Source organism: Biomphalaria glabrata, chromosome 15 (assembly GCF_947242115.1).
Source record: "Biomphalaria glabrata chromosome 15, xgBioGlab47.1, whole genome shotgun sequence".
Taxonomy (NCBI): domain Eukaryota; kingdom Metazoa; phylum Mollusca; class Gastropoda; family Planorbidae; genus Biomphalaria; species Biomphalaria glabrata.
Window position 1 is genome coordinate 85,082 of NC_074725.1, and position 27,781 is coordinate 112,862.

The window sequence follows — 27,781 nt, forward strand, 5'->3', positions numbered from 1 at the left end:
CCTTATTCTCTAACACTGTGGTGTTGCGTTTTGCTTAATGACTAGTCTCTAAATAAAACTAAACAAACACACACATAAATATATATATATATAATCAAGAAAGGAAAAATGGTGGGCATAAAAATATGCCATTGATTAATTAATCCTAAGAAATTATTACTTGGAAAACTTGGTGTATTTCTAAATTAACAATATGGATGTTCTCCTTGAGAAGCCGCCTATGTCTTGTTAAAATGTGTCGATAATTCACATTCCTTGCAAACATAACAAAAGATGTAAAGCCTATATAATAGAAAGTGTCAGAGTTCTCTATCACTCCAGTACCTAGTGAACTTAGTCTACAGGTTTACTTTCAAGTCTTCTACTAGAGTTTTTGCAAAGTCTCTCATCAGCAGGCACAATGGTAGGTACATGCCATCGTTAATTTGCTTGTTTCAAACAATTAACTGCACACACACACACACAAACATATATATATATATATATATATATATATATATATATAGACAGATAGATAGACAGACAGACAGATAGATAGACAGACAGACAGACAGATAAATAGATAGACAGACAGATTGATAGACAGACAGATAGATAGACAGACAGATAGATTGATAGACAGACAGATTGATAGACAGACAGATAGATAGACAGACAGATAGATAGATAGACAGACAGATAGACATATAGATAGATAGACAGATAGATAGACAGACAGACAGACAGACAGATAGATAGATAGATAGACAGACAGATTGATAGACAGACAGATAGATATATAGATAGACAGATTGATAGACAGACAGACAGACAGACAGACAGATAGACAGATAGATAGATAGATAGATAGATAGATAGATAGATATAGATATGTTGTAGAGTTTGTTAATAAACCCTTAAATATGAGTAGAAATAAAGAAAGTACAATGATAACATTATATTAACTGTTGGCCTCCTCCAGTCGTAACGATTAAGGTTTATCTCGTAGAAGCGAGATGAAAGCTTGGCATAATTTATGGTCGGAACGATGTCGCCCACACAGCAGTTTCCCCCTGTCCAAGCGGCTGATGCGTGTCGGCTGATGTGTCCAACGGAACGGAAATATCTGATACAGTTTGGGAGCAGTAGCGCGCCAGTTCTGCCAGGCTGCTGCACAGTGTGCCACAAACTGCCTTCGGGTCACCAGCCCCTGATTTGTCCTCATCTTTAGGCCCTATGAACGAACAACAGATACACACTTTCTAATCCGCTAAGGCAGCGGTTCTCAACCTTTTAGGCTCGGCGACCCCTTTTTTCTACCATCCCCCCACTCTGCCGCGACCCCCCCCCCCCAAGCAATAGAAGAATAGACAAAATCAATCCTTATTTTCGATGGTCTTAGGCGACCCCCTGGCAAATCGTCAATCGACCCACAAAGGGGTCGCGACCGACAGGTTGAGAACCCCTGCGCTAAGGGAACTAACTCTTATAAAATACAAGTATGACAGAGAAGCCGAAATCTGTTTGCCATAATATCAGTGCCAAAAACAGTCAGTACATCACTATCAACAGTGTCGTTATAGTTTCAAAATATCTGTAGCAATTCGTCCACGTCCTCTCGCTCTAAAGTGTTCACGACTTCTCCTTGCGGACCGCAGAGTTATAATATGTACTAAACTTGGCCATAGGAGGGGGCCTACAGTAAAAGAAGTTGACATCTTTAACAAAAATACAGCAAGAATGCCATTGAGTGTAACAGGATTTCAAGATAATGAAGATTCTTTTTTAAGTTGTGTTCATTCCAACTAATTATCTGATATCTTCGATCCAGTTTATTATAAAGATAAATAACTCAATCAGACCTAAGATTCCAGAGATTTATTAAGATTTTTGTTTTACCGTGACAAACAATCAATAGTAGCGTAAATATGGGATTTATGATGTTATCTGGATGGAGAATTAAAATAAGTTACAAATAAACTCGTATTAAGAGAATATGTCATTTAGTCAGACACTATTGTTCTACTATTGATCATATGCATCGAGGAAACAAAATTATGTGTTGCCTTTTATAACTCAATCTATTCATCAAAATAAAAAGCTTTGCATGATAAAATGTGCTACAGTTTCTAGCCAAACTAATTTCTTTAATAAATTATGTTTATTTTTACACAGAACTCTTTAACGAAAAAAATATATAAGTGACTCGATTAATATTTAACTACGCGGGATGGATTCATTACCCTCGGCTGGCTACCCACTTAGGAGAAGGAAACTGAATTCAATCCTCTGCTGCATTGCGGCTATATCATAACACGGGAAAAGCCTCGGTAGTCAACCCTAAGGAAAAATCAGGAGCCGGTGATCCTTAGCAAGAACATTCGTCCAGAGCCTGCGACGCGGGGATCTCAAACTGTATCGACAGTATTCTTTCGAACACATATTCTGCGTGGAAAGGGCTGAAATATTGTGCGTGTTCTGACCATAGCTGATGCCCAGGTCTTTATAGTATTAACATGAAATGATCCATAGTGGCTTCTGTAACAGACGAACAAGCAAGATCAGTCGAAGAACGCCATCACAATAGTATTCATTATATATATATATATATATATATATATATATATATATATATATATATATATATATATATATAGAGAGAGAGAGAGAGAGAGAGAGAGAGAGAAATAACCTAATTACTGGGGCGTGGCTTGGACGCGTGTAGCGTACATCAGAACTCCAGATCATTTTTTCTTGGTGATATAAACTACAAATATATATATATATATATATATATATATATATATATATATATATATATATATATATATAGAGAGAGAGAGAGAGAGAGAGAAATAACCTAATTACTGGGGCGTGGCTTGGACGCGTGTAGCGTACATCAGAACTCGAGATCATTTTTTCTTGGTGATATAAACTACAAATAGAGACCTCTAACTACATGTACTACTAGTACAGCAGGATCTTAAAAGCTTAACAGCTCGGTAATTTTTGTCAACGACTATCCTTGTGTTTATAAACCCATATTTAAGTTATAAACAGAGGCGTAGCTAAGGTGGCGGGGGAGGGCGGATTTGAAAAAAAAAATACACCGGGCCCCCACTTGAGAGGGGTCCCCCAAATGAGTGCTTTTTTACATTAAATATTAATATTACGCAAAATGTAGGGGCCCCCCTAAGAGGTCGAACCCCCGGGCCTCCAAATGATGGCGAATACCTAGCTACGCCACTGTTTATAAACCCATAATAGATGATTATGAACATCAATTTCTAGATCTTTGTTTCAGTTTTATTCTTTTGTCTTTTTAAAATTAAGTATAGACGAAAGCGTGTTGCAAACTTGATTGGAATTGGCATACCATACACCAGTGATGCTCAAAATACGGCCCGCGGGCCAGATCCGGCCCGCGAAGTGGTTCCATCCGGCCCGCCGAAACGACGGCACAAAGTGTAGAAAATCCCCCCCTCCAAAGGGTTGATAAAGTTATTTTTACATACGTTTGCGCCCTAACTTTTTCTCTGATGGATTGGTACCATGACCTTTGACATTGTGTTTATGAAATGGGACTAGATGTATAATCTAACAGGAAAAAGTGAACGGATCTTTACTTTTTTGTGGAACATGATAATAAGCCAATATATTTGATTTGTAAAGAAAAAGTGGCTGTTTAAAAAAAAACAACAACAAACAAATATGGCAGCATTCTTGAATTGAGTCGCGAATAAAATATTGTTAAACCACGCCTAGAGATTAAAGGATTGAATATAGTTGCCAAAAAGAGACGGTTAAGCTAGATATAATGTAGCTCACATTGTAAGTAGAGAAATGAAGCCATTTTCCCGAAGGGTATAAAAGAAGATAAACTTCAAACATCTCACTAATTAATGTCAGTGCTAGATCCACGTATTTCTAATGAAATAGTTGTAGGTCCATTTCATTACTTTTTTTTGTATCTTTTCGTTCACGAGAGTTGGAAATTAAAATGGCCCACAGGTCGAATTAGGCTGGGCATCACTGCCATACACTATTCTTGTGTGTAGGGTAGTTGTATTAACGCATAACTAGATGCATTCTAATGTAGAAGTCAAGCGCATTGTGTGTACATACATATATATGAATCACTACAATACTCGTACCTTATCTTTTTTTTTGTAAACACAGATTTGGGTTGCTCTAACCACCTTGGCATATTTACTGTCGTTGACGTACTCAGCACCAGTAGGTAAGGTCGTTATTTAGTGAGTGTCGTAAAATAAAATTAATACAAATATTAAGCTTAGTTTTTCATTTGTGATAAATCATTTAATAATAACAATAAACACTTGAAAGAGTAGAACACCTTATCATGACAGACTTCTTAAAATACGCCCACTGTGGTCATGCATGATGCGAGATCAATTAGGGGGCCTACACATTCTCTATGTATCCACTGAAGCTCAACTTTTATTTGGTGTACACTTGTTTTTTTTTTTTAATATATCATTTCATGAAGTACCTGCTAGCTCAATTTGGAGTGTGATGTAAATGGGTCATTGTGCTGGCCACATGACATCCTCGTTTACCGTAGGCTTCAAAAACAGATGACATTTTCATCATCTGCCCCATAGAAGGTCTGAAAGGGGGGAACTTTCCTTTAACTTTTCTATTAACTTAATTCGCCTGTTTTCTAGTACTCGAATCAAGTTGAAACTTTGCACAAATAGGCTTACTAAATGTCGACACCACGAATCAATTCAAATAAATAACTTTTTTTTTTTTACATTTACTTAATGGTAATTAAAAGGGAAATGAAGGGAAATAAAAATTGCAGTATTGAGAGAGATAGCAATAAATGTGCTGTTCTTTTTCATATATAAGCTTTGTATTTAAATAAAGTTTTTTTTTTGTCACTTGTTTCAGGATCGTGCACAGTGAACAACTACACATTTGACAATGGTGCCACCTACAGTGTTCCTGAATTTTATGGTTGTTTACAATACAAATGTGTCGACGGCGTGCCAGTTTTGACGAAAGAAGGTAAAAAAAAACTTTCAGGAAAATGACCATTTTTAGTGTCTCTTAATGCCGAGTCCTAGTCCGACGAGAAATTAGTCTCTCTTATCTTCTTATCTTATATAATACAGACGTTACTTCAACAAAGAAGATGAAGTTATAGTGCCAAGCTCTCTAAGGCATAAAAGTAGAACACAACTTGGCATGAACTTGCTAGAACTCCTTCACCCGTTATATAACATATATTTTAAAGTCAATTGAATGTTTTGAAGTTGTAAAAAGAGAGTCCATATTTCAGGAGCACACTAAAAGCTGCTTTAAAAGCCCTCAGCCTTGACCCAGCCATCCGGGAGACGTAACCACGTGACAGAGCATCATGGCGTCGCGCTGTGAAAACTCGCGCAACAGGTTGCTGAGGAAAAGAGAACGGCGCTGGCAGAAGAAAAGCACATGAGAAGAAAATCAAGGCCAATGATACAAGCTCCAGCTGGAATAACCTGCCCAGTGTGCAGCCGAACATTGCGGGCTCAGATAGGTCTCACCAGCCACATGAGGAGGCACAAAACTCCAGTGCAAAGCCCACAGCCACCAGAATGACAAAAGTGGTCATTTATCGAACCACGATGGACGAACTCTCTCTCTCTCTCTATATATATATATATATATATGGCTCCTTTTGTCTCGAAAGGCAATTAATGCGCCCAAATGAGTCACTGGTTTTGGCTTAATCTTGAGACGGGGCAGAATCTGGTGTGGCTAATCAAGCCAATTCTAGAACGATATATATATATATATATATATATATATATATATATATATATATATATATATATATATATATATATATATATATATATATATATATATATATAATACAGTAATACGATTGTTCTTGATTCTTGTTGTCTAGATTTTTATGATCAATACCTATATTAAATGATTTAATTCTGTCAGTGGTAAAATTTTAAAGTTTAGAAGTGCTGTAGAAATAGGCAAACGTAACTACGATTTAGCTAAAGTAGTCGATATGACACGTAAAATATATTGTATTTTTATGTAGGTTGTTATGCCAACAGTGCCTGTCAGGATGTGAACAGTCAATGGGTAGTCAACTGCAGAACATGGTCCTGCTACAAAACTACACAAGATAATGTCAGTAGTTACGGCACCACTTTAGTCTCTTCACGTGAGTCTCTTAGCACGGTTATTAGATTAACAGAGCGTGGACTTTCAATAACCTTCTTCTTCTTATAAATTACAGACAATACTTCAAAAGGAGAGATCATAATGTCCTAAGCGTATATCCATGTGCCAATGTCGCCATGCATGTTAATCAATGACTAAAACTGGGCCAACTCCTTGGTTTTCCTGGCTGATTCAGGCAACCCATTCCATTCTCTGGTATAATTTCTCCGAAAAAAAAAAAAGCCCTTTCTTTCGTGCTCCGCAGATTCATTTGCATGTAATGAATACAGGAGTTTGTTCTCTTAAGATTCTATTGTTAAATTGTGTATTTTCGCTCTCATTGTTTAGAAATATTTTAAGGTCTAATTAATTGAGTCATATACCGTACGGAAGAAGTAACGACTTTTTTTAGTCGACATTTTCTTAAATGATCGTTTTTTATTTTCGGGGGAGGGGGGGTATTTAAATTACCTCTCTACCAGGATGGACATTTTTTAAAAATTACTTTAAATGAAATTAGTTTATTTGTATATAAAAATGCTCCACTTAAACTAGTCACTAAAAATACGTTTGCATTAGACTGTTTAAAAGTACTAAGACAATTTCATTTTTTTTAACCAAATTTTATTTTTATTTTAATAACATTTTGTTTGTTAATTTTATGAGTTTCCTACCATTTTTTTTTCTGACGATATTTTTTAATTAGTTCATCGTGTGTGTACATATATTAGGGCGTACAGGTAGGAAACACATCTTACTCAAGAATAGACAACCGGACTTTCCGAAAAAAGTGGTCGTTTAATAGCAACAAATAACAACAAAATCGACACATTTAGCAACACGATTTTCAGACTACCAATGCTTTGTTTGTTTTGTTTTACATGTTTCGGATGTTCCCTCAGAGTTGAATATGGTTTACTTCCTAGTCCAAACCTCCCGCAGGACGACGGGGGATGGGAGCGGGCAGGGTTTGTACCATCGACCGTCGATAAATCCGAACGACAGTCCAGCGCGCAAACCGCATGACCAGGCAGCCATCCTTTACTGTACATTACCAAACTGTCGTACCAAACTCTACTGCAGTGATTCCCAAAGTGGTCTATATAGACTCCCAGGGGTCTACGAAGACTTCCAAGGGGTCTACGAAAGTGAACAATAAAATTAGGGGGCCTATGAGATGTCCACGGGGGCCTACGATCGAGTATGTCATTTAAGCCTAGCAAGTCGTGACTTTAATTTTTACATTCCATTAATGTAACTCTTTCATACACGAATATATGATTTGTACCTCAGTTAATCCTTTAAATATTTATCCTGCGATTCAAAAAGAAAATTGCTGTATTTAATTTCAATACTTATTTAAAGAGCTTAATTTTGTCTACATGTAACAGATGTTTAACAAAAAGAAATATAGACTGTACAGCGTATATTATTTAAAATTGAGATATGTTCCTTCCTTGTCAAACAAGCGGTTACCTAACTGCCCTTTAATGATGATATTAAACCAATTACGCTGAAGGATCATTTGAGACATTGTCAGTCTAACAAGATAGATAAAGATATAAAAAAATTTCGAACACTCAAAGATAAAGTTCATAATAGACCCACAAAATCTCTCTTCGACATCATATAGAGAAGATGGTGGTTTGTGAGAGTCTTACAAAATCTCTTTACTTACAGCAAAATACGGAGAACACTTAAGGTAAAATATTGATTTTTCCAGACGTTGTAGGTTTAAAAACTGTTTTACACAAACCTACATCTGATATTATAAAAAGAACTTCTTTAAGCAACAATACATCAGTGGCATGAGTTATAACATTAAAAGCTTCTTATGTAATTCTCTGCAAACGACATATATACCCAGTACAAAGTTTGGGATCAGCAGCGTCATAGATTCTGACAGTACTTTTTTTTTGTAAAAACAAAACAACAGGTGCCGGTAGTCAGTGATGGATTGCCAAAATTTTAACTACCTATAAACTAATAATAATAAGGCTAGTCTTCGAGTCCGAAGATTAGTGAGGAATGCAGTATTTCCCGTGGCCGCGCAGTCCCAGCTGTGACCTACATATTTTGCCACATCTAGGGCAAGCATAACCGTTGTCCGCAGGCGGTCGATTTAGATTTTCTTTTCGCCGTCTACGTTTGTCCTCGGCAGCGGATTATCTTTTGGTCTCAAATGTGTATCCCGCGGCCTTCGTGAGCGACCTCCAGCTGTCTCGTTCTGAGGCCGCATGCAGCCAGGTGCTCTCTTCTATGTCAGCCAAGGAAAGATGACGCCTAAGCGTGTGTGTGTGTGTGTGTGCGGATAAAAAATTTACCCCGCCAACTCAACCCTTCCCAAAAATATTCTAGCTACGCCCATGGTAAAGATGAGTGGGTGTAGACTTTGTTTTTGTTGGTGGTTATGTCTGTGAAAAATGTTAGCATTTTTTTTTTCATTTAACTTTTTTTTATGGACTCGTGTTTTACTTTGTACTTTAAGACTAGCGACACTTCCCAATATTTTGATTACTTTTTTTTTCTTTTCAGTCTGCTCTGACGCCAGTGGTCAATGCCATGCACAAAGCGACACATTTTCCCGAGAGATTAATGGCAAAATCTACACCAAGTGTAACTGTAAAATTGACGCTGCACAGACCATTAGTTACGTGTGTTCTGGTTAGGGTTAGAGTTCTTTGAATTGTTTCGGACAATGAAATAAAAAAAAAAAGTTAATTTACTTTGTTCTGTATTATATCATTTTGGAAATTTTACATTGGACGAGAGTTGTCTAGAAAGGACGTAGAGTAGCAATAGGTTTAACCCAGTAGTATATATAAGTCTATCTTATCTTATATAATACAGACGTTACTTCAAAAAATGAAGATGATTACGTCCTACGCGTCATGCATTCAGTCATGCATATTAACCAATGACTTACATTCTGCCAAGTCACTGGTTTTCCTGGCTAGCTCAGGCAACCCATTTCATGGTTAGGGCCTAAACCCATAGACTTATATATTATATCTAGACTGCAAACCGGAAATAAATTCTTATCCGTGATTGATCGATTCACAGACCTATATATATATATATATAGATTTTTATGTACGTAAACTCTTTTTCAAGCTCTAATGGAAGTCGCCCCAATCAATCTTTTCTGTCTTAGAAAAGTAGGCCCATAGACATATATATATAGACTGGACGATAAAGAACAAATTATTATGGGAAATATTTGGGAAAAGAAAAGTTTGTAGATCCACATCACAAACCTATATATATTTGCCTATGTCTATGATTATAAAACAAAGACAAAATATTGGGAATATGGCAGTTTTGCACTTTTCAAAACTAAAGATCAAAGGTATATATTGGCTGAAATGTTAGTCCTAGAATTTATAGCTCAATCGCCGCCATTTTTTTTTCACATAGATATAGTACATAAAACATATTGACTCCCCCCAAATAAAAATAACTTTCTACTTCCAGTCTATATTTATTTATGTCTATGAGTAGGCCTAATGATCTTTAGTTTTCAACGTTTAGAAATAATGCAAAATCATTTCTCGGATTTTCTTTTGAATGGGCTATTAATCACTTGACTATATATTCACGCTAATAAATGAAATAGGCCATTGCCTGCTAGTTTTCATTGGGATAATGTTTCAAAAATCCTAGATCGAAATAATTCATGTCTGTTGATTTTAATCATCTTATGTAGCCTACATTTAAATTGATTGATTACCTAGATATTTCTAGATTGTTTTTGTATTTGAAGATTTATAGTTCAGAAATTGGTCATCCACAGCCTCTTTCCAGCTTGGGGATTTTAGGTACGGCGCTTTGCGATATGTGTCCGGCCTTGTTTCCTCTAAACATTGATACAACAAACGTAGGACATAATCATCTTTTTTGAAGTAACGTCCGAATTTTATAAGATAAGATAAGATAACAAATAACTATGGTTCATCTCTAACAAGCGAGATGAAAGCCTGGGCATTGTCTATGGTCATAAAGATGTCGCCCACAAAGCAGCCCCCCCCCTCTCCGCGCAGCTGATGCGACCAAAGGAACGGAATATCCGATACAGTTTGGGATCAGTAGCGCCGCATGCTCTGCCAGTCTGTAGCACAGTGTGCAGCAATCTGCCAGTTCCTGATTTTTCCGCAGGGTTGTCTCCCGAAGCCTTTTCCATGTTTGAGTATAGCCTCAAGGCAGCGGAGGTTTGGATTCAGAGTTTTCCTTCTCCTAGATGGGTGGCCAACCAAGGCTAACGAGCCCTTCCTGCCCGAAACTTACTGGCAAATGTCTACTTTCACTACAAATTATTGATTAAAACTGAATATTGCAGCCCTGAACATACAAACAAGAACAGAGCTAAACAAAAAACACCATTTTGGAATATGGTTGAGTTGAATGAATATAACAAGTCCAAATAAGTAAATCTCGAATGATGAAGATACATCTTTAGAGACGTTTGTTATAGTAATATGATAGCATAATGAAAATGAATATTGCGTGACAAAAAAAGACATAACAAAAAAACTTTAAGAAATTGAGATGGTCATATTAAAAACATTAGTTACGTGACCATAATTAATTGTAAATGATTCTATGAAGCGGGCTGGCCTTAGGCTAAGCCAAAGTAGGCAGCCGCCTATGGCCTCAAATTTTGGCAGGGGTCTCGCACAAACTAAAAAAAAAAAAAAAAAAGAAAAAATGGCCTAACTTGGATAGGATTTCAAACATAGTAAAGAGGACTATGATTCTGTGGTTACTAGTCTAACTCTAGTCACTACTACCGAAATTGCGATGTATGAATTTTAGTTATTTGTCGATTTAGATACTGTTACGACACAAGACTCTTCGAAATAATAATAGACTCTCAGGTTATTACTCTATAAATACTTTAATATTACAACAAGTTATGTAAATCCGAACATTTCATTCCTCTTCCTGTCAATTACTCCCGGCTTCCCCTTTTCAACATCCTTTCCATTCATTACACAAATTCGCACCATTATTCATGCACACCGTGCTGCGCTACGACCGTAACACCCCCCTTGTTTGATAAGTTCGATGTACATCGAACGTCTTTTAAATATCAAATACAATTATAAATCACTGTTCAATATAATTATATTATCTTCATTAATTCTCATTCTTTTAAACCAGGTAAAAACCAACGACAACAAAACCCTCCAACAGCAAAATTAAATATCATCATTCTTTACATTATTATTTTAGGTTCAAAATTACTTATATCCATCTCAATGTATAATGTCCAGACTTCCCCAACGAATCAATCAGAGTAAATCTCATAATTCACAATTATAACTATAATTAACTTGGTAACTGTAATACTATATTTTACATTTCTAACAATGGTTTCATCAAATTCTCAATATAACACCATATATTAATATCTCGACACCTCACACATGTAACAAAGCTTCGTCAATCCATACAGTCTTCGATTACATATACATGTAATATGTGTATATTTACAAAATGTTCCAATCTGTTATAGATGTCTATTCATTACACTGCTATTCATTGTGTTCTCACCGAAATGATTTTACTGACATTATTCTTTTGACCAACCAACAGAAACAAAATTGACGTGGCCAAGCTCCTTTCCTTACTTCCATTTCTTTTCCGTCTTAGGTACACCGTGATAATGTGTCCGCTATCACATTGTCTTTCCCTGGTATTGTCCTGACCTCAAAGTTATAATCCATAAGTTGCAATGCCCATCTGGCTATTCTGTTGTTCCCTAGTTTATTTGTATTAATGAAGGCCAAGGGAGCGTGATCCGTCCATAGTTCAAATTTAGCTCCCATTAGGTAGAACCCTAATTTTGTTATACCCCATACAATGGCTAGTCCTTCCTTTTCAATGGTAGCATATTTCAACTCAGATGTTGTCAGTTTTCTACTCACATATAAAACAGGATGTGGGACACCATTCCATTTTTGCATTAGACAGCCTCCTATTGCAATGGCTGATGCATCTGTAGCCAAAATAAATTCCTTAGTATTGTCAGGTAATTTCAAAATCGGTGCCCCAGAAAAGAAAGTTTTAATTATGTCCAGTGCTTCTTGTTTTAGAGGTACTTGCCAGTATCCTCTTGACAGATCCAACGTGCTAAAAATCTTTGCATTTTTTAGCTTAGTAAACATTTCTTCTGCTTGTGGCATTGGAAATGGATCAAATTGTGTGACTTTATTCAACTGTCGATAATCCACACACAATCTTAAGTTGCCACACTTTTTTTTAACAAGCACGACTGGTGCAGCCCATGGTGAACTAGATGGTTCTATCACTCCAAGTGTTAGTAGCTCATCAATTTCCTTCTGTAATGTTTCTCTATGGTGTAATGGGATCGTATATTGTGGCAGTTTATTCGGTACTTTGCCAGTTAACTTGATATCATGTTCTATAATACTTGTTTTCCCAGGTAAATCCGTAAAAATATTCTTATACTCCTCAATTAGTGCCTTGATTTCTTTAGCTCTATCAAGAGAAACTCCATCCACCATGACATCCTTCCATGTTTGCCTACTTTCTGTTGCCACTGTCTCTATTGGTCTAAACCTTTCCTCTGTCTCCATTTCTTCCGTCACACAGGCACTCATTGTCATTGACTCATCCTTACTCCTTTCTTCACTTCTTTGTCTTGGTGTAAATTCTTTTAACAAATCCACATGAAATATTTTTAACATCGAATCAATGTCTATTTCATAATCCATATCGCTAATTTTCCTTGCTACTTTGTATGGTCCCAGCCAATTTGTGCCCGAAGCATTATTGTTATCCTTATGTAAGACCAAAACATCTTGTCCTACCTCTAATTCCGTCATTTTTCTATGTTCATTCACTCTGGAATGTGCTAATTCATTTCTCTCTAGCATCTGTCTATCCGCTTCTTCACATGCCTTTATAATCTGATTTCTAGTTTCTGTCACAATATCATAACTGTCATTAGTTACTACATGATCCTGTGGGATTATCAAATCTTTCAATATTGTCATTGGACCTCGTGGATTTCCTCCATAAATCATTTGAAATGGTGAAAACCCTGTTATTTCATTACGACTCTCCCTGTATGCAAATAGTATTGACGGTATTGCCATATCCCACTCTTTGGGTTTATCATCCATTACTTTATATAATGATTTCTTTAGATTGACATTAAAACGTTCACAAGTGCTCTGTGGATAATACGAGGTTGTAAACCTTTGCTGTATCCCAAATATGTTCAAGAATGTTGTAGCCAATTGACAGTTGAATTGAGTGTCCCTATCTGACAATATTTCTCTAGGAAATCCAAATCTTGTAAATAACGTATATAATGCTTGTACTATATCTCTGGCTTCAATTCGTTTGAGTGGGATAGCTTCCGGCCATCTGGAGCACACGTCTATCACAGTTAGGATATAACGGTGACCCCTATTTGATACCACTGGCATTGGACCGATTAAATCAATCGCTATTTTACTAAATGGTCTATCTGGTAAATCCATCCTTTGTAATGGTACTTTTATGTTTCTTGCTCCTTTTCTAGAACATAGTTGGCACGAAGTCACATAACTTTTTATGTCCTTATTAATTGATGGCCAATAATAATTCTGAAATATTCTTTGTTTCGTTTTGTGTAATCCCAGATGTTCTGTGTGTGCTATATCGTGTCCATTTTCCATTACAAGCTGCCTGAATTCTCTGGGTACCACAAACTGGATTACTTTTTTTCCATGCCATTCAATCTCTCTAACAAGAGTTCCTCTTTCTACATAGAATCTTCCTCCTCTACCTCCTTTCTTTGCTAATTGGAGTAACTCTGGATCATTTTTTTGTTTTGTGATAAACTTTTCTTTGTTAAATCCTATGTCTTTGATTTCAATTGTTTCTGTGTTTTCATCTTGTTCTTCATCTTGCTCTTTTTCCATAGTTGATAACTCGAACAACTTTGCCAAATCTCCTTCCTCTACATCTTTACTACAGGATCGAGTAGTGGCCATTCCACAACAATTTTTCCAAACTGCTATCTCATTTTCCGTGCACTTCTTTATGTTTGGTATATTGCCAATAATCAAATCAATTTGATCATGGTCTATAACACATGCCTCTACGCTCCCGGTATAATACGGTGTTTTAATGTTCACTCGGGCTACGGGTAATCGAACTGTTTTACCATCAAACATAATACATGCTTTGTTTTTTCCAGTATATTCATGATCTTCAACCAATTTTCGGTTTATTCCAACAATAGTGCTTCCAGTGTCCCTTATCGTTCTTGCAGCCTTATTTCCTACAAATGTTTGAAAACAATCTAGACTTCCCGAACTCGACAATAACGACAAACTTTGATCTCTTCCATTTCTTCTGCCATCATATCTTCCCTGTCTGTTTCCTTGATATCTCCCTCTGTAGCTATTATACTGGCCTTGTCTACTATCTATTTGGCTCCTTCCTTGTCCTCTAAACCTATTCTGTCCTTCATATCTACATCTTCTATTGTTGCTATAACTGTCTTGTGTTTCTCTAGCTCTATTAAATGCTACTATTTCTTCAATATCGCTACCTCTGTTTAACTTTTTTTCAGGATGTGCCACTTTGTAAGCCCTTATTAATTTTACAATCTCATCTACAGATTTTGGCTTTCTCTCCAGCAGGAATATTTTTAGTTCGTCCTGACTCTCATAAATGACTTTATCCAGCATAAGAAATACCTTTAGTCCATCAAACGTCTTCTCTATTTTTGATGACTCTGTCCAATTGTCAAAGTAGCTATTCATCTTGTCTAAAAATGTTTGGGGATCCTCGTTGGTTTCAATGGTGCAATTAACATATTGTTGACGATAAAACGCCTCAGTTTTTCCAAATGTTCGTAGTAATTGCTCCTTTACTATTTGGTAATTATTCTGATTCATGCAGATCTTTGACGGTACCTCCGCTGCAAATGACTTCGATAACAAAAATGTCCATTTATCTTCAGGAAAAGCCAATTCTTTCATTTCAATTTCAAACTTCTTTAAGAAAATATCTATGTCTATTTTATTCTCATCAAACATTGTACCTTTATATTTTGACAATTTATTTCCAGACACGTCATTTTTCTTTCCAGTACCTTGCTCTTCAGCTTTTCCTTTTTTTATTTCCAACTTTTCTTTCTCTATGGCTAACCTTTCTTTCTCAATAGCTAGCTTCTCTTTCTCAATTTCTTTATCCGTAAATAATTTCTCTTTACTGATAGCCAACTTCTCTTTCTCTATTTCCTTTTCCATGACTAACTTCTCTTTCTCTCTTTCTTTTTCCATGGCTAACTTCTCTTTCTCTATTTCCTTTTCCATGGCTAACTTCTCTTTCTCTATTTCCTTTTCCTTGCCTAGTTTCTCTCTTTCTATTAATCTTTTTTGTACATATTTTCTCAGCTCTGCTCCTTCTAATTCCAATAGTCTCCCTTCTTCTTTCAAAGCAACTATTTCAGCTTTATCCGCCATTTGTAATTTTTCTTTATCGAGTTATCTGGCCATATCCATTAAATATATTTGATTCTCCTATACTTAATGCCTGGAAACAATGTTCATATCTAAATGTAATGTAATGAACCAAACGTTTAATGTTACTCGAATACAAATATGTATCTACTTCCCGTAATACTCTTCTTCCTGCTGGTATAACTTCCAATGCTAGTGTATATTCTCCGCCGGTGATATGAATCTTTCGTTGTTTGTCTATATGCCGTGGTCAGTGTTTATCCGTTGGTCCTAAATGGGCACTGTTCTCCACCGTAGTCAAAATTCACTAGTGTTGCCCACAGCAGTGCTAATAATCGTACAAATTTCCATTAATATTGAATGTTAAAGGTTATTGTTGAGAACTATGACCCGCCAGACCAATGAAGATGTACGTTTTCACATTGGTGAATGTAGAGAATGGGCCGTCATAATAATTATAATGATATAAATCTAGATTTAAATGTTAATCCAGTTGATTAATTCAGCAATAATGTTTTTAGTTAAGTTTCAACTAAAGGTTTATGTTTACCAGTGAGTCTAGTACATAGCTTTAGAGATTTAGATGACGCTAACTCTCTCAATCCTAATAGATCTAGAGATCTAGAGATTTTGTTACACTTTGTAGTACTAGTAATACCTCCGTAGGCAGGAATTAGATACCGTTATAACGCAGGTCTTGCCTTTTCCGTTGGGCGCCACTTGTTACGACACAAGACTCTTCGAAATAATAATAGACTCTCAGGTTATTACTCTATAAATACTTTAATATTACAACAAGTTATGTAAATCCGAACATTTCATTCCTCTTCCTGTCAATTACTCCCGGCTTCCCCTTTTCAACATCCTTTCCATTCATTACACAAATTCGCACCATTATTCATGCACACCGTGCTGCGCTACGACCGTAACAGATACAGACATGCAGATTTTTAATAAATGCGTTCCTTTATTTGTTCGCTGTTTCTTTTTAATATTTTTTATTTTATTTGGGACTACATACTTTCCTTCGCCTAAGGCCTCCAATAATTAAAGGCCGGCCCTGCTATGGATACAATGAATGAATACAATTTAATGAAGAATAAATAAATAAGAAAGAAAACTAAACGTGAGATTGCATTACAAATTGTGATTCTAAAAAAAAAATGAGGTAAATTGATTTTGTCTGTGCATATATTAGCATGATATAAAGATGGCGTGGAGCAATCAACCAGAACAACTATAACGGAGTTTTCCCTTGCTGTCATCACTACAAGTGCACTGCTTATATGTCACCCCATTAACCTGGTAGTGAAATATCTGTCCGGGATTGTGACAACTCCCGTAGGCGTCTCGACATTCTGGAAAAAGTTTTGGAATGATATAACGATGTTAAAATAAACACGACAAATCTTATTTAATTAGATTTTAAAGATGGCTAATATTTGCTAACTGCTAACTATTGTAAAGACACGCAAGCTTAAAATATATGGTCATATTACAAGATCCACGGGGCTCGCAAAGACCTTCCTTCAGGGAACAGTACCAGGAAAAAGAAGAAGAGGCAGACAGAGAAAGCGGTGGGAGGACAACATAAAAGAATGGACGAGCCTACGATTGATAGAGGTTTTAAACAAGGCAAAAGACAGGGAGGAATGGAGAAAGACGGTCGACAAATCTTGCTTGGTGCCCCAACGGTCCAAACAGACTAAGGGATAGGTAAAAGTAAAAGGTAATATTTGTAAGGATAATTATATAAAAAAAGAAAAGACTTTGCGATCTATTGGCCAGATGATATAAAGGGCATCTGTTTATGTGGCCCACGGTTAACAAAGGTGCCATGCGTCCGCACAACGACCAACCGCCTTTATTTTCCCCCAATCTAATCTCAGACACCCATTAGAACTGGGTGGACTCAGAGGCGCCCTAAAGTTCCGAAATAAAAAAAAAATCAGTCTTTAGCAGGATTCGAACCCGGAAACCCCCAGTTCGGAAGCCAAGCGCTTTACTACTCAGCCACTGCGGCTCCTTTAACTTAGCTGCCTAGTCATGTGGTAAGCGCTGTGGTCTATCGGCTCGACAGTCTCTGGTTCGAACCCAACTCGCTGCCACCCCCCTGCTGTACTGCGAGAGGTTTGGGCAAAGAAAATCATCATACGTGCGGATAGACAGTTGCCAAAATAATTGACCTGAAAAACTAGGGGCCTTTGATGGGAAGTTTTACCAGGAAAATAAACTCCACTTCTGAAAGAACACAAAGAAATATGTTCAACAAAATCTTACAATAACCAACAAAAACGTGTAAGCGAATGGCGATGTCTAGTTGACATTATGAAGGTCATGTGCTGTTTTTTTTTTCTCGATCGTAGCCTAATTTTTTTAAGGCATACTCTAGCTCAGCGGTTCTAAACCTTTTAGGCTCGGCGACCCCTTTTTACAACTCCCCACTCTGCCGCGACCCCCCCCCCTTCCGCATAACACACACAGCAATAGAAGAATGGACAAAAACAATTCATTTTTTCGATGGTCTTAGGTGACCCCTGACAAATCGTCAATCGACCCCTAAAGGGGTCGCGACTCACAGGTTGAGAACCCCTGCTCTAGCTTATGGCTAAACTATCCAAGTCTCAAAATATCATTTTTTTTTAGCTCGACACAGATCACAAAAGTTAAAAACTTTGTTTAGACATTACTGTGAGATTTGGAGATACAAGAGGGCGCGTGTGTCAATGTCTGGATGAGAGCATGCTGTTTGTTGCAACGTTACGGATGGGTGACTGTGAGGCGCGAGTGTGAGACGCGAGACAATACAAGTGTGTACGTGGTGTGTTTGAACTAGTTTGTTGGAAACTGTGCTTGCAAAGAGAGTTATTTGGAGAGCGAGAGTAGAGCTAGATCTAGAACTTGTTGTGAGGAAGTGAGAGCTGGTACAACGAAGAGTAGAAAGTGACATGAAAGTGTGTAGAAGCTGGAGTTGTATTGTAGACATATTTGTATGATTAGTATACAGGGTGCGTCAAAAAAATGTATACAAACTTTGAACTGTCATAGACAATTTATTTCCCGTTCTATTATTATTTTTTTATTATTATTATAGCTTTTATATAGCGCTACTTTCATGCTTATAGCATGCTCAGAGCGCTTTGGTCCAATCTCATTTGTGGACCGGTGGGGGGAGGGGGTATCTAGGAGTTGGTTTTCCGTGCTGCCTTTAGGCGCTCAGTAAACACAACTCTGCCCGAGTCGGGTGTCGAACCACGAGCCCCCTTCTGGGTAGACAAGCCAAGCCAAGTTCAAGCTCTCGACCACGCTTCCCACCACGCTTCTACAATGTTAAATTTCTGTGAGAAAGTAATGTTGTTTCTTCAAGTTGCAGCAGTGGCAAGGAAGTAACTGCAACATGGTGGACGTGCCTTTGAGTTTTGAAGAGCGGACGCACGAGCATACCTGTATCACAATGTGCCAGGCCAGTGGATAGGACGCAGCGGACCAATCGAGTTTCCTACACGCTCTCCAGACCTCACGCCGCTGGATTTCTTCTTATGAGGCACAGTTCAAGATGAGGTGTACAAACGTAAACCACGTAACCAGGACACACTGTGGAATGAGATACAGGCGGTGGGCGCAGAAATCTCAGTGGACACTTTGGTGCGATGTACGGAATCTATGTTGACTCGTACTCAGCAATGTATTGATGCTGAAGGCCACCAGTTTGAACATGGTTACTCACATTAATCACATGTATTTTTCCAATTGGACATTAAGCTTTCCATGTCCAGAAATTTAGCATTGTAGAACGGGAAATAAATTGGCCAAGATAGTTCAAAGTGTGTATATTGAAACTGCTACAGAGGATACTTATCCTTGCATAGATATCATCAGCAATTAAAAGAACACCCATCATAGCAACTGCTTCTCGTATTCACAGTTCAATACATGGCGGATGACCGATGCCAAAGGCGGTCTTTTTTTTTATTTGGCTAGCTTAAAGGAGGGAGGCGTAACAGTGGTGCCCCCCCCCCCCATCAGGAAGTGATAAAGTTCAAAACAGGCGCGATTTTAGCTTCACTGACAGAGAAAAGCAGCTGACAGCAGATGACCTCTGAAAGAGACATATGGGCAGCTCTAACGAGGGTCGCGTGACACACATTTTTAGATCCAAAGAAGACCCCTTGTCGTAGTCAAGCGCTGACGACTAATAGAAAACTTGATTCCCAGGGGACAACGGCTTTGTCTGCACTAGATGTGGCAAAATATGCAGGTCGCAACAAGGTCAACGAGAAATACTTCACTCATCCTAGTTTTCGGAATGATAATGCCTTATTAGTATTTATAGCCTTAGAAATCGAATACAATCTTAAAAGAAATGGACGACATCGTAATAATCTCATTTATCATTAAGAATCTGGAGATAATTGAGACATTCCTTCAAAGTCCTGTTGGCACACACGTTCTAAAACAATTTATCCGAAACTGGATCCTATGTTCAATGCCTTTTATTTTCTATATTTACCATCACAAAAGAGATACAAGACACCGATAGCAAAGACAAACAGACACAAACACTCTTTTGTTCCCCTGGCAATCAAATCATTAAATAAGAACAATCTGATATAAACTTTGTCACATGTAAATTATGAGTGAGTCTGGGTGTGAATGTACACTTTGGTTTCTTATAGTTATAATGTGTTTTGTTTGGTGTAATGCACAAATTGTAAGCCAAATTTCCATACGGACAATAAAGATTATTAAGTGTATTTAAAGATCTTTGCATTTGTGCTAAATATTTTGTTCTCGCACAAGGGGATTTAACTTAGCTGGTAGTGGCTACCAATCAAAACACACTATCAACCATCCTTGAATGGCTGGCTGGTCGTGTGGTATGCACCCCCCTGGACAGTCATTTTGATGGTCCTGGATTCGCACCATTGTCCCCGCCATTCCTTAATGTCCTGCGGGAGGTGTTGGTGTTACAAGACGGCTGATGACGTGAGCAGTGTTCTGGCGCCTGTTTCAACTGGTCGTTGTCTAGGTTATATGTCTGAGTCTCGACTGTTGACGCTGGAACTAGATGTAGATATAGTGGTTTAGCCCTGTCGCGATGTACTGCTCTAGTAGAGTCAAGTTGTGGCTTTGTTATAGTTGTGTATATGTATATTAATCACGAACACACAGCACAGGACATCAGAATGATATTTAAAAATAACTACCAGGTCACCCAGCCTCGTTCAAGACCATTTCACGTGACAATAACAGTAAATAGAGGACAAAAATATACACGTAATCATTCCCTTCCCCAGTAATAAAATAAATCTAATTTAATGAAATAAAACATAACTAGAAACCCAAATAAATAACTTAGATTATAAACAGAAATAATAATAGTAAATAAAACATTCTAAAATAGCCAAGCAGAAGACAACGCGGGAGAGGTCAGTTGGGGTCACATTCCAAAGACAGGGCTGTGACTAGCAATGGAGTTATTCTAGTGCACACGCAGACAAACGGGGTGTGTGTACATAACCGTTAGTGAGTTGGCTAGAACAGTGTCTCCCAAACTGTGTTCCGCGGAACCCTAGTGTTCCGGCGGAACCCTAGTGTTCCGCGAGGCCTGAATATGTGTTCCATGAATTACTGGAATAATTAACTAGTAGGCCATCACGTGAACAATCTCTAAAAAAACAATAAATAAAGCGAAGTGTTCCGCTAAATACTCAGAATGTGCGAAGTGTTCCGATAAGAAAAAAAAGTTTGGGAATGGGCTAGAATGTTATAAAGAAACACCCGAAACATGCATAAGAAAAGAAACAAACTTATCTAGCAAATTTCATAAATTGGTATTTAGATTTTGCGATTCCATCTTTTTTTTTTCATGTTCCGCTTAAGTATATTGTGAAAGAGGGTCCGTAAATAGAAAGTCTTTAAGACGATGAACTTTAGTCTTAGTTTGCAGACAAGTAATGATGCAGGCCTACTTACGAGAGCTTTCCAGAGAGATTGAATATTTGCTGGAGTCAGCCTGTACAGTCTTGGTACACCTATACGTCCTGCAGTCCTTCACCCAAGTACTACCTACGTCATAGCACATTTCATTCAGCTCGCAACCTGCGAAAGAGAGATGGAGATATGAACTCCGATTGACAACAGGACACATAGGACATGGACAACAGGACATGAAAGATTGAGACAACAGGACAGGTAGGACTGAGCCAACAGGTCAGGTAGGACTGAGACAACAGGTCAGGTAGGACTGGGACAACAGGACAGGAAGCACTGAGACAACAGGACAGGTAGCACTGAGACAACAGGACAGGTAGCACTGAGACAACAGGACAGGAAGGACTGAGACAACAGGACAGGTAGGACTGAGACAACAGGACAAGTAGGACTGAGACAACAGGACAGGAAGGACTGAGACAACAGGACAGGAAGGACTGAGACAACAGGACAGGTAGGACTGAGACAACAGGTCAGGTAGGACTGGGACAACAGGACAGGAAGCACTGAGACAACAGGACAGGTAGCACTGAGACAACAGGACAGGTAGCACTGAGACAACAGGACAGGAAGGACTGAGACAACAGGACAGGTAGGACTGAGACAACAGGACAAGTAGGACTGAGACAACAGGACAGGAAGGACTGAGACAACAGGACAGGAAGGACTGAGACAACAGGACATGAAGGACTGAGACAACAGGACAGGTAGGACTGAGACAACAGGACAGGTATGACTGAGACAACAGGACAGGTAGGACTGAGACAACAGGACAGGTGGGACCGACACAACAGGACAGCAAGGACTGAGACAACAGGACAGGTAGGACTGAGACAACAGGACAGGTAGGACTGAGACAACAGGACAGGAAGAACTGAGACAACAGGACAGGAAGGACTGGGACAACAGGACAAGTAGGACTGAGACAACAGGACAGGTAGGACTGAGACAACAGGACAGGTAGGACTGGGACAACAGGACAGGAAGGACTGAGACAACAGGACAGGAAGTGTATGATATGTATACTGACCTTCGTCAACTAAAAGTGCTACATTATGGTCACATCGATATTTAATGCAAGACGTTAAACCAGGTAATGTAAAAATCTCTCCCTGCCGGTAAGCATTGTTATTCACAACACAAGAGTCTGAAAAAGTCAACGCAACGAGAATGTTAACTCATTTTTTTCCTGCACTACAAAAATAAACTATCAATCATTCAATAAGCCCTCATCAAGAGTTTCTTCCTACAAAATAAAAATAAAAGTGTTACTCCATTTCATAAAAAAATTCGTATGTGTATCTGATATCATCTACATACAGCAGAAAGTAACAACATATTGTTAGATACTTAATTTAGTTTAGGAACGCACTGTAGTAGACAGACCTTGAACGCGACATTTTATAGTTACGACACAGGCATTGGGTTAGAGATTATTATTGTAGACTTGCAGGATAGTTACTGCTAAGCTCTTGAAGGGATAACATCGTTTTTTGACTCGACTGTGGCCCAGTCTGTATTAGAGTTTGTTATTCTATTTTCATCTCGAGTGAACTTAGTTATTGTGCATTGATCCTGTTGGTTATTTCTTTGTGACGTGATGTATGTCTTAGCAATCGACCTCGCATTAGTAATACACTATACAAGATACCCTAGCATCTAAGATTATCAAGGTACTATAGAAATACATTAAGTACAACTTGTTACATCCGTTACAATATGTTGTAAACCTTTGATTGTAGGTGACAATAACTTTGTGTCAACACACTTGAAGTCGATAACATCTAGGTACATACGATTTCCAGGATAACCAATGACTTAGCAAGAGACCAGTCGTCATAGAAGGCCTCAGCACTGACCTGCACATCGCAAACTATGAGCAGTGGAGACCAATAGCTCCTTGTCACGTCACAGGTCTGTTCGACGTGGCAACGAGCCATTGCACTGCCCACACGTTGTGACGTCGCAGGTCAGTGTTGAGTCCTATTATAACGATTGGTCTCGGTTTTAATCACTGCGATGTGTGGCTGAGAGGCTTCGACTGGCTGCTTATCAAGGGGGGCTTGGCGGTTTATTTAGTGGGCTTGAGTTCAAAACCCGACTCGAGCAGAAGATTGTGTACTGAGCGCCAGAAAACCTCTCGTATACCCCATCTCCCACTGGTCCACAAACGAGGCTGGACCGTAACGCACCAGACATGCTTTGGCCTAAACATGAAAGTTGCGCTGTATAAAAAAAAAAAAAAAAAAAAACAAGCATGACTACACACATGAAACGAGTAGAGCGTCTTTTTGAAGTAACGTCTGTAATTGATAAGAAAAGTGTCGTCAACTGTTCTTTCGTTACGTCCTAACTAGTACGGTGATTTTAGAGTTATCAGACATCTACACTTTAAGAGGAGGACAAAAAGGAAAACAAAAGCCTTAAAAACGGGAGGTAAACAAAGGACAAAGCAAAACTTTACAAAACAACAACAACAACTAGGCTTTCAATTTAGTTGCAGAAACATATCAACTAATCAACGGCTGCAATATATTAACACAACATCTCGGGGAAAGCGACTTTTTACATTAATATATCATTCACGCAGCCAAAGTTACTTGTGGATCTCCAGGCATGCCTTTCTTTTTCGGATTGAAGGGTTTGCCTTTTAGTGAGTCTGTCTGAACTGTGAGTCTATTATTTTTCTTTTGTTCCACAGTGCAATGATAAACGAAATCGCACTTTCTGCGTTGGCATTATACTCGGTAATCAAAAGAAATTAAAAAAAAATCACTTAGTAGCAAAGGCGTAGTGAGGGGGGGGGGCACGATGCCCCGGGTGCCACCCTCAAGGGGGCCCCACACGCAGCCTATATTTCTATGTGATTTTCATGGAAAGTGGGGGGAGTCGCCAATAATGTACCTTGCCCCGGGCGCACGTCTTGATCACTTCGCCATCTGCTGAGTAGGCCTAACTATAAGTAGGCCTAACTATGAGTAGGTCTAACTATAAGCAGCCTTGAATATAAAAACTGTAGGCCTACATGAAGGCAGTTATATAAAAAAAAATTTACTCCTCTGGTGTGAATGTATGTTTTGGTTTTTTTTATAGTTACAATGTTTTGTTTGGTGTAATGCACAAATTGTAAGACAAATTTCCTTAGGGACAATAAAGATTATTATTATTATATATGATCGAGTTTGTTTAATCCAGAAAATTCAAACGATTGCTGCTAATATGTCAATATGCAGTAAAGAACAGACTAATTTTAGACCCATGCCTTCCGGCCCACTCAATGGCGACCACACCGGTCCATATAGGTGACAGCCCACAGGACATTTGCCTAAAGTGCTCAATATAGCCAGTCCGCCCCTGATTTCCATAACATTTAAAAAGATCCTGTGCTTCTAATGATGGATTGCAAATATATTCTACTTCTACAAACAAGCTCTTTCATTTTGTATCTTCAGTTTTTACTTTTGACTTATCCTTTTCAATTTTTTTGAATGCGAATTTTTAAAAAATATGCATCTAAAAAAAGATGAATCAATTTATTTAGAACAATAGAATTATTAGTGTTTTTCTTCCACTCTATTGTTCTTCTATGCCGACTGTCTGTCTGTTACACGCACACACACACACACACAAACACTCACACACATACAGGCCTACACAGACGCCTTCGACATACACGAAGGTCACGCCTACACAGACGATCTCTTTCCTTTCAACTCACCGATAGGATTCGAATACGATGTGGCCAGAATTGCAGCGAACGTGATTAGAGATGTACAAATCTAAACAAGTAGAGACAAGAAAATAAATAAGCAAAATAAACAAAAATATTTGAAGTTTATTTTATACGAACATATTTTACATTTAATGTAATAATAATAATAATAATAATGATCTTTATTATCCGTAAGGAAATTTGTCTTACAATTTGTGCATTACACCAAACAAAAAACATTATAACTATAAGAAACCAAAGTGTACATACACACCAGACTCACTCATAATTTACGTGTGACAAAGTTTATACCAGATTGTTCTTATTTAATGATTTAATATTTAATATAATGGGATACAGATATACAGTCATTTTATATAATTAATCTTCGGACTCGAAGACAAGTCTTTTTTTTTTCTTAAAGAATTCTGTAAACACATTTTAGCTTAACACACGTACCATTTTCTGGACACAGTCTTACCAACTGCAAGTATCAGTAGGCCTAAGTGCTTAAGTCAACCACTAAGTTCTCCCATTTATATAGATCTAGTTTTAAAGTGCATTGTTACTAGTCGCCTTTAATACATTTATCAATAGGCAAATAATTTTTAAAAAAATTGGGTCATAAATTTCACAATTAACTTTCAGCGGCAATTAAATATTTTGAAACTAACCGCTGCAGACGCCAAGGATTAAAATATCTCACAAATGGTTTAACCCTAGCGCAGTAGAGGTCAGGATTAACGACATAAATGTCTAATCGGTTGGAATAGTCTATAGATCTAGTATCTAGGCTTTAATATAACTCTCTCTGTAATCAAATCATCAAAACTCTTTTATATAAAGTAGGGCTTTGAATTTTGATTTAGAATTGTTATACAGTAATTGAAGACTGAAAAATCTTAGCGAAGTGCGGTGTGTCAAAAAAAAAAAAAAAGTGAATGTATGTGCGCCTTGGTTCTAATGACGATGAAAACATTACGTTTTTTTTTTTCCCCCATTCATTATGATTTATCTCATCTCGCTCCTTTAGGCCTACTCTGGCGTTTTCAATTTTGTTAGAAATATAGACTATATTTTTAAAAATGTTCATAGATTTTATTGTTCTTTTTAGTGGAGTTTTAACAGATTGCTAGTGGAGCTGGTCAACAGTAAAACATTTGTGTTTTCTTTCCTTGGTCCGAAATAAAAGTTATGACCCAGAGTGAGTTTGTTTAGAGAGTTTGTTTAGACCTACACATCTGTGAGAAGACTATTTTCCGTGGCTACGCAGCCCCGGCTGCGACCTAACTTTAAATATAGGCTTATAGTGAATCAGGTGTTAGCAAAGTCTCATTCCAATCACAGCATCTCCACGCAAGAGTTTAATCAACAGCCGAAACTACAATGGACTACACACCACACTGACTTCAAATGCTTAACTTATAATAACAGTACGGTACTGTTGTACGAAGCTCTACAGGTCTCTCTCTCTCATCCTGAACACAGGACGTGGCCATGAGCGATTGGTCTCCACTGTCCACAGATCTCGTCACATATATGTGTCAGGCCTACTGTAATATAAAATCGCCTCCCCACTAGAGTTATAACAATCTATCTATCTATCTATCTATCTATCTATCTATCTATCTATCTATCTATCTATCTATATCTATATCTATATATATATATATATATATATATATATATATATATATATATAAGGCTTGTCTTCGAGTCCGAAGATAAGTGAAGAATGCAGTATTTCCCGTGGCTGCGCAGCCCCAGCTGTGACCTACATATTTTGCCACATCCAGGGCAAGCATAACCATTGTCCGTAGGTGGTCGATTTAGATTTTTATATATATATACATAAATTACCCTTACACGTTACATATCAATACCTTACAATCTATTCCGGAAGCCAAGTGTCATGTATATACCACCCAGCCACCGCGCCTCCATATAGGCCTATATATATGGGCTATATGTGTATTTGTGTGCAAGCTATGTTGGATATATCCTGGATATATCTATACAGGTCTAAATGTTTGTGTGTGCATTTCTTGACGGTCTTAATAATGGCATAGGCCTAGCTGGGCATAAGTCATAGATCAAGATATGGTCTTGACGTTGGTCTATAGATCAAGACATTGTCTGGATGAGATAAGCTGAGATCACTATATGATATTGTTGGCTTATAGATCTATGTCAAATAAGTCCGGAAGTGATCATTATGTGACCTTCACCTAGACGGAGACATGATAGTAACTCCTCCTCCTTTGTGATACAAGATCAGCACAATCTCATCTCCTGTGGCTATGGAGTTCTATATTCGCTTTAAAAAGCCGGCAGCACACATGGGAATTTATTTAGGTCTGTTGCGGTTGCCCGTTTTGATTCGATCTGCGTTATTTGTATTAAATTGATCCCCTTG

General features: G+C 37.8%; 2 protein-coding genes across 2 annotated transcripts; one reads left to right on the forward strand and one right to left on the reverse strand.

Annotated features, from left to right (window-relative positions):
- The first annotated feature begins 246 nt into the window (after window positions 1-246).
- Window positions 247-8,895, forward strand: LOC106066143 (uncharacterized). Its single transcript, XM_056012596.1, has 5 exons — window positions 247-403; window positions 4,159-4,219; window positions 4,897-5,013; window positions 6,050-6,175; window positions 8,710-8,895. Exons 1-5 carry the CDS (start codon window positions 401-403, stop codon window positions 8,841-8,843), a joined length of 441 nt encoding a protein of 146 aa, XP_055868571.1. The 5' UTR covers window positions 247-400; the 3' UTR covers window positions 8,844-8,895.
- A 789-nt stretch (window positions 8,896-9,684) lies between these two features.
- On the reverse strand, window positions 9,685-26,047 carry LOC129923111 (uncharacterized). Its single transcript, XM_056012579.1, has 5 exons — window positions 25,825-26,047; window positions 25,372-25,432; window positions 22,684-22,800; window positions 21,636-21,761; window positions 9,685-17,017 (listed from the first exon to the last, which is right to left on the reverse strand). The coding sequence occupies exon 5, from the start codon at window positions 15,660-15,662 to the stop codon at window positions 11,823-11,825; it is 3,840 nt and encodes a 1,279-aa protein (XP_055868554.1). The 5' UTR covers window positions 15,663-17,017; window positions 21,636-21,761; window positions 22,684-22,800; window positions 25,372-25,432; window positions 25,825-26,047; the 3' UTR covers window positions 9,685-11,822.
- Between the last annotated feature and the right edge of the window lie 1,734 nt (window positions 26,048-27,781).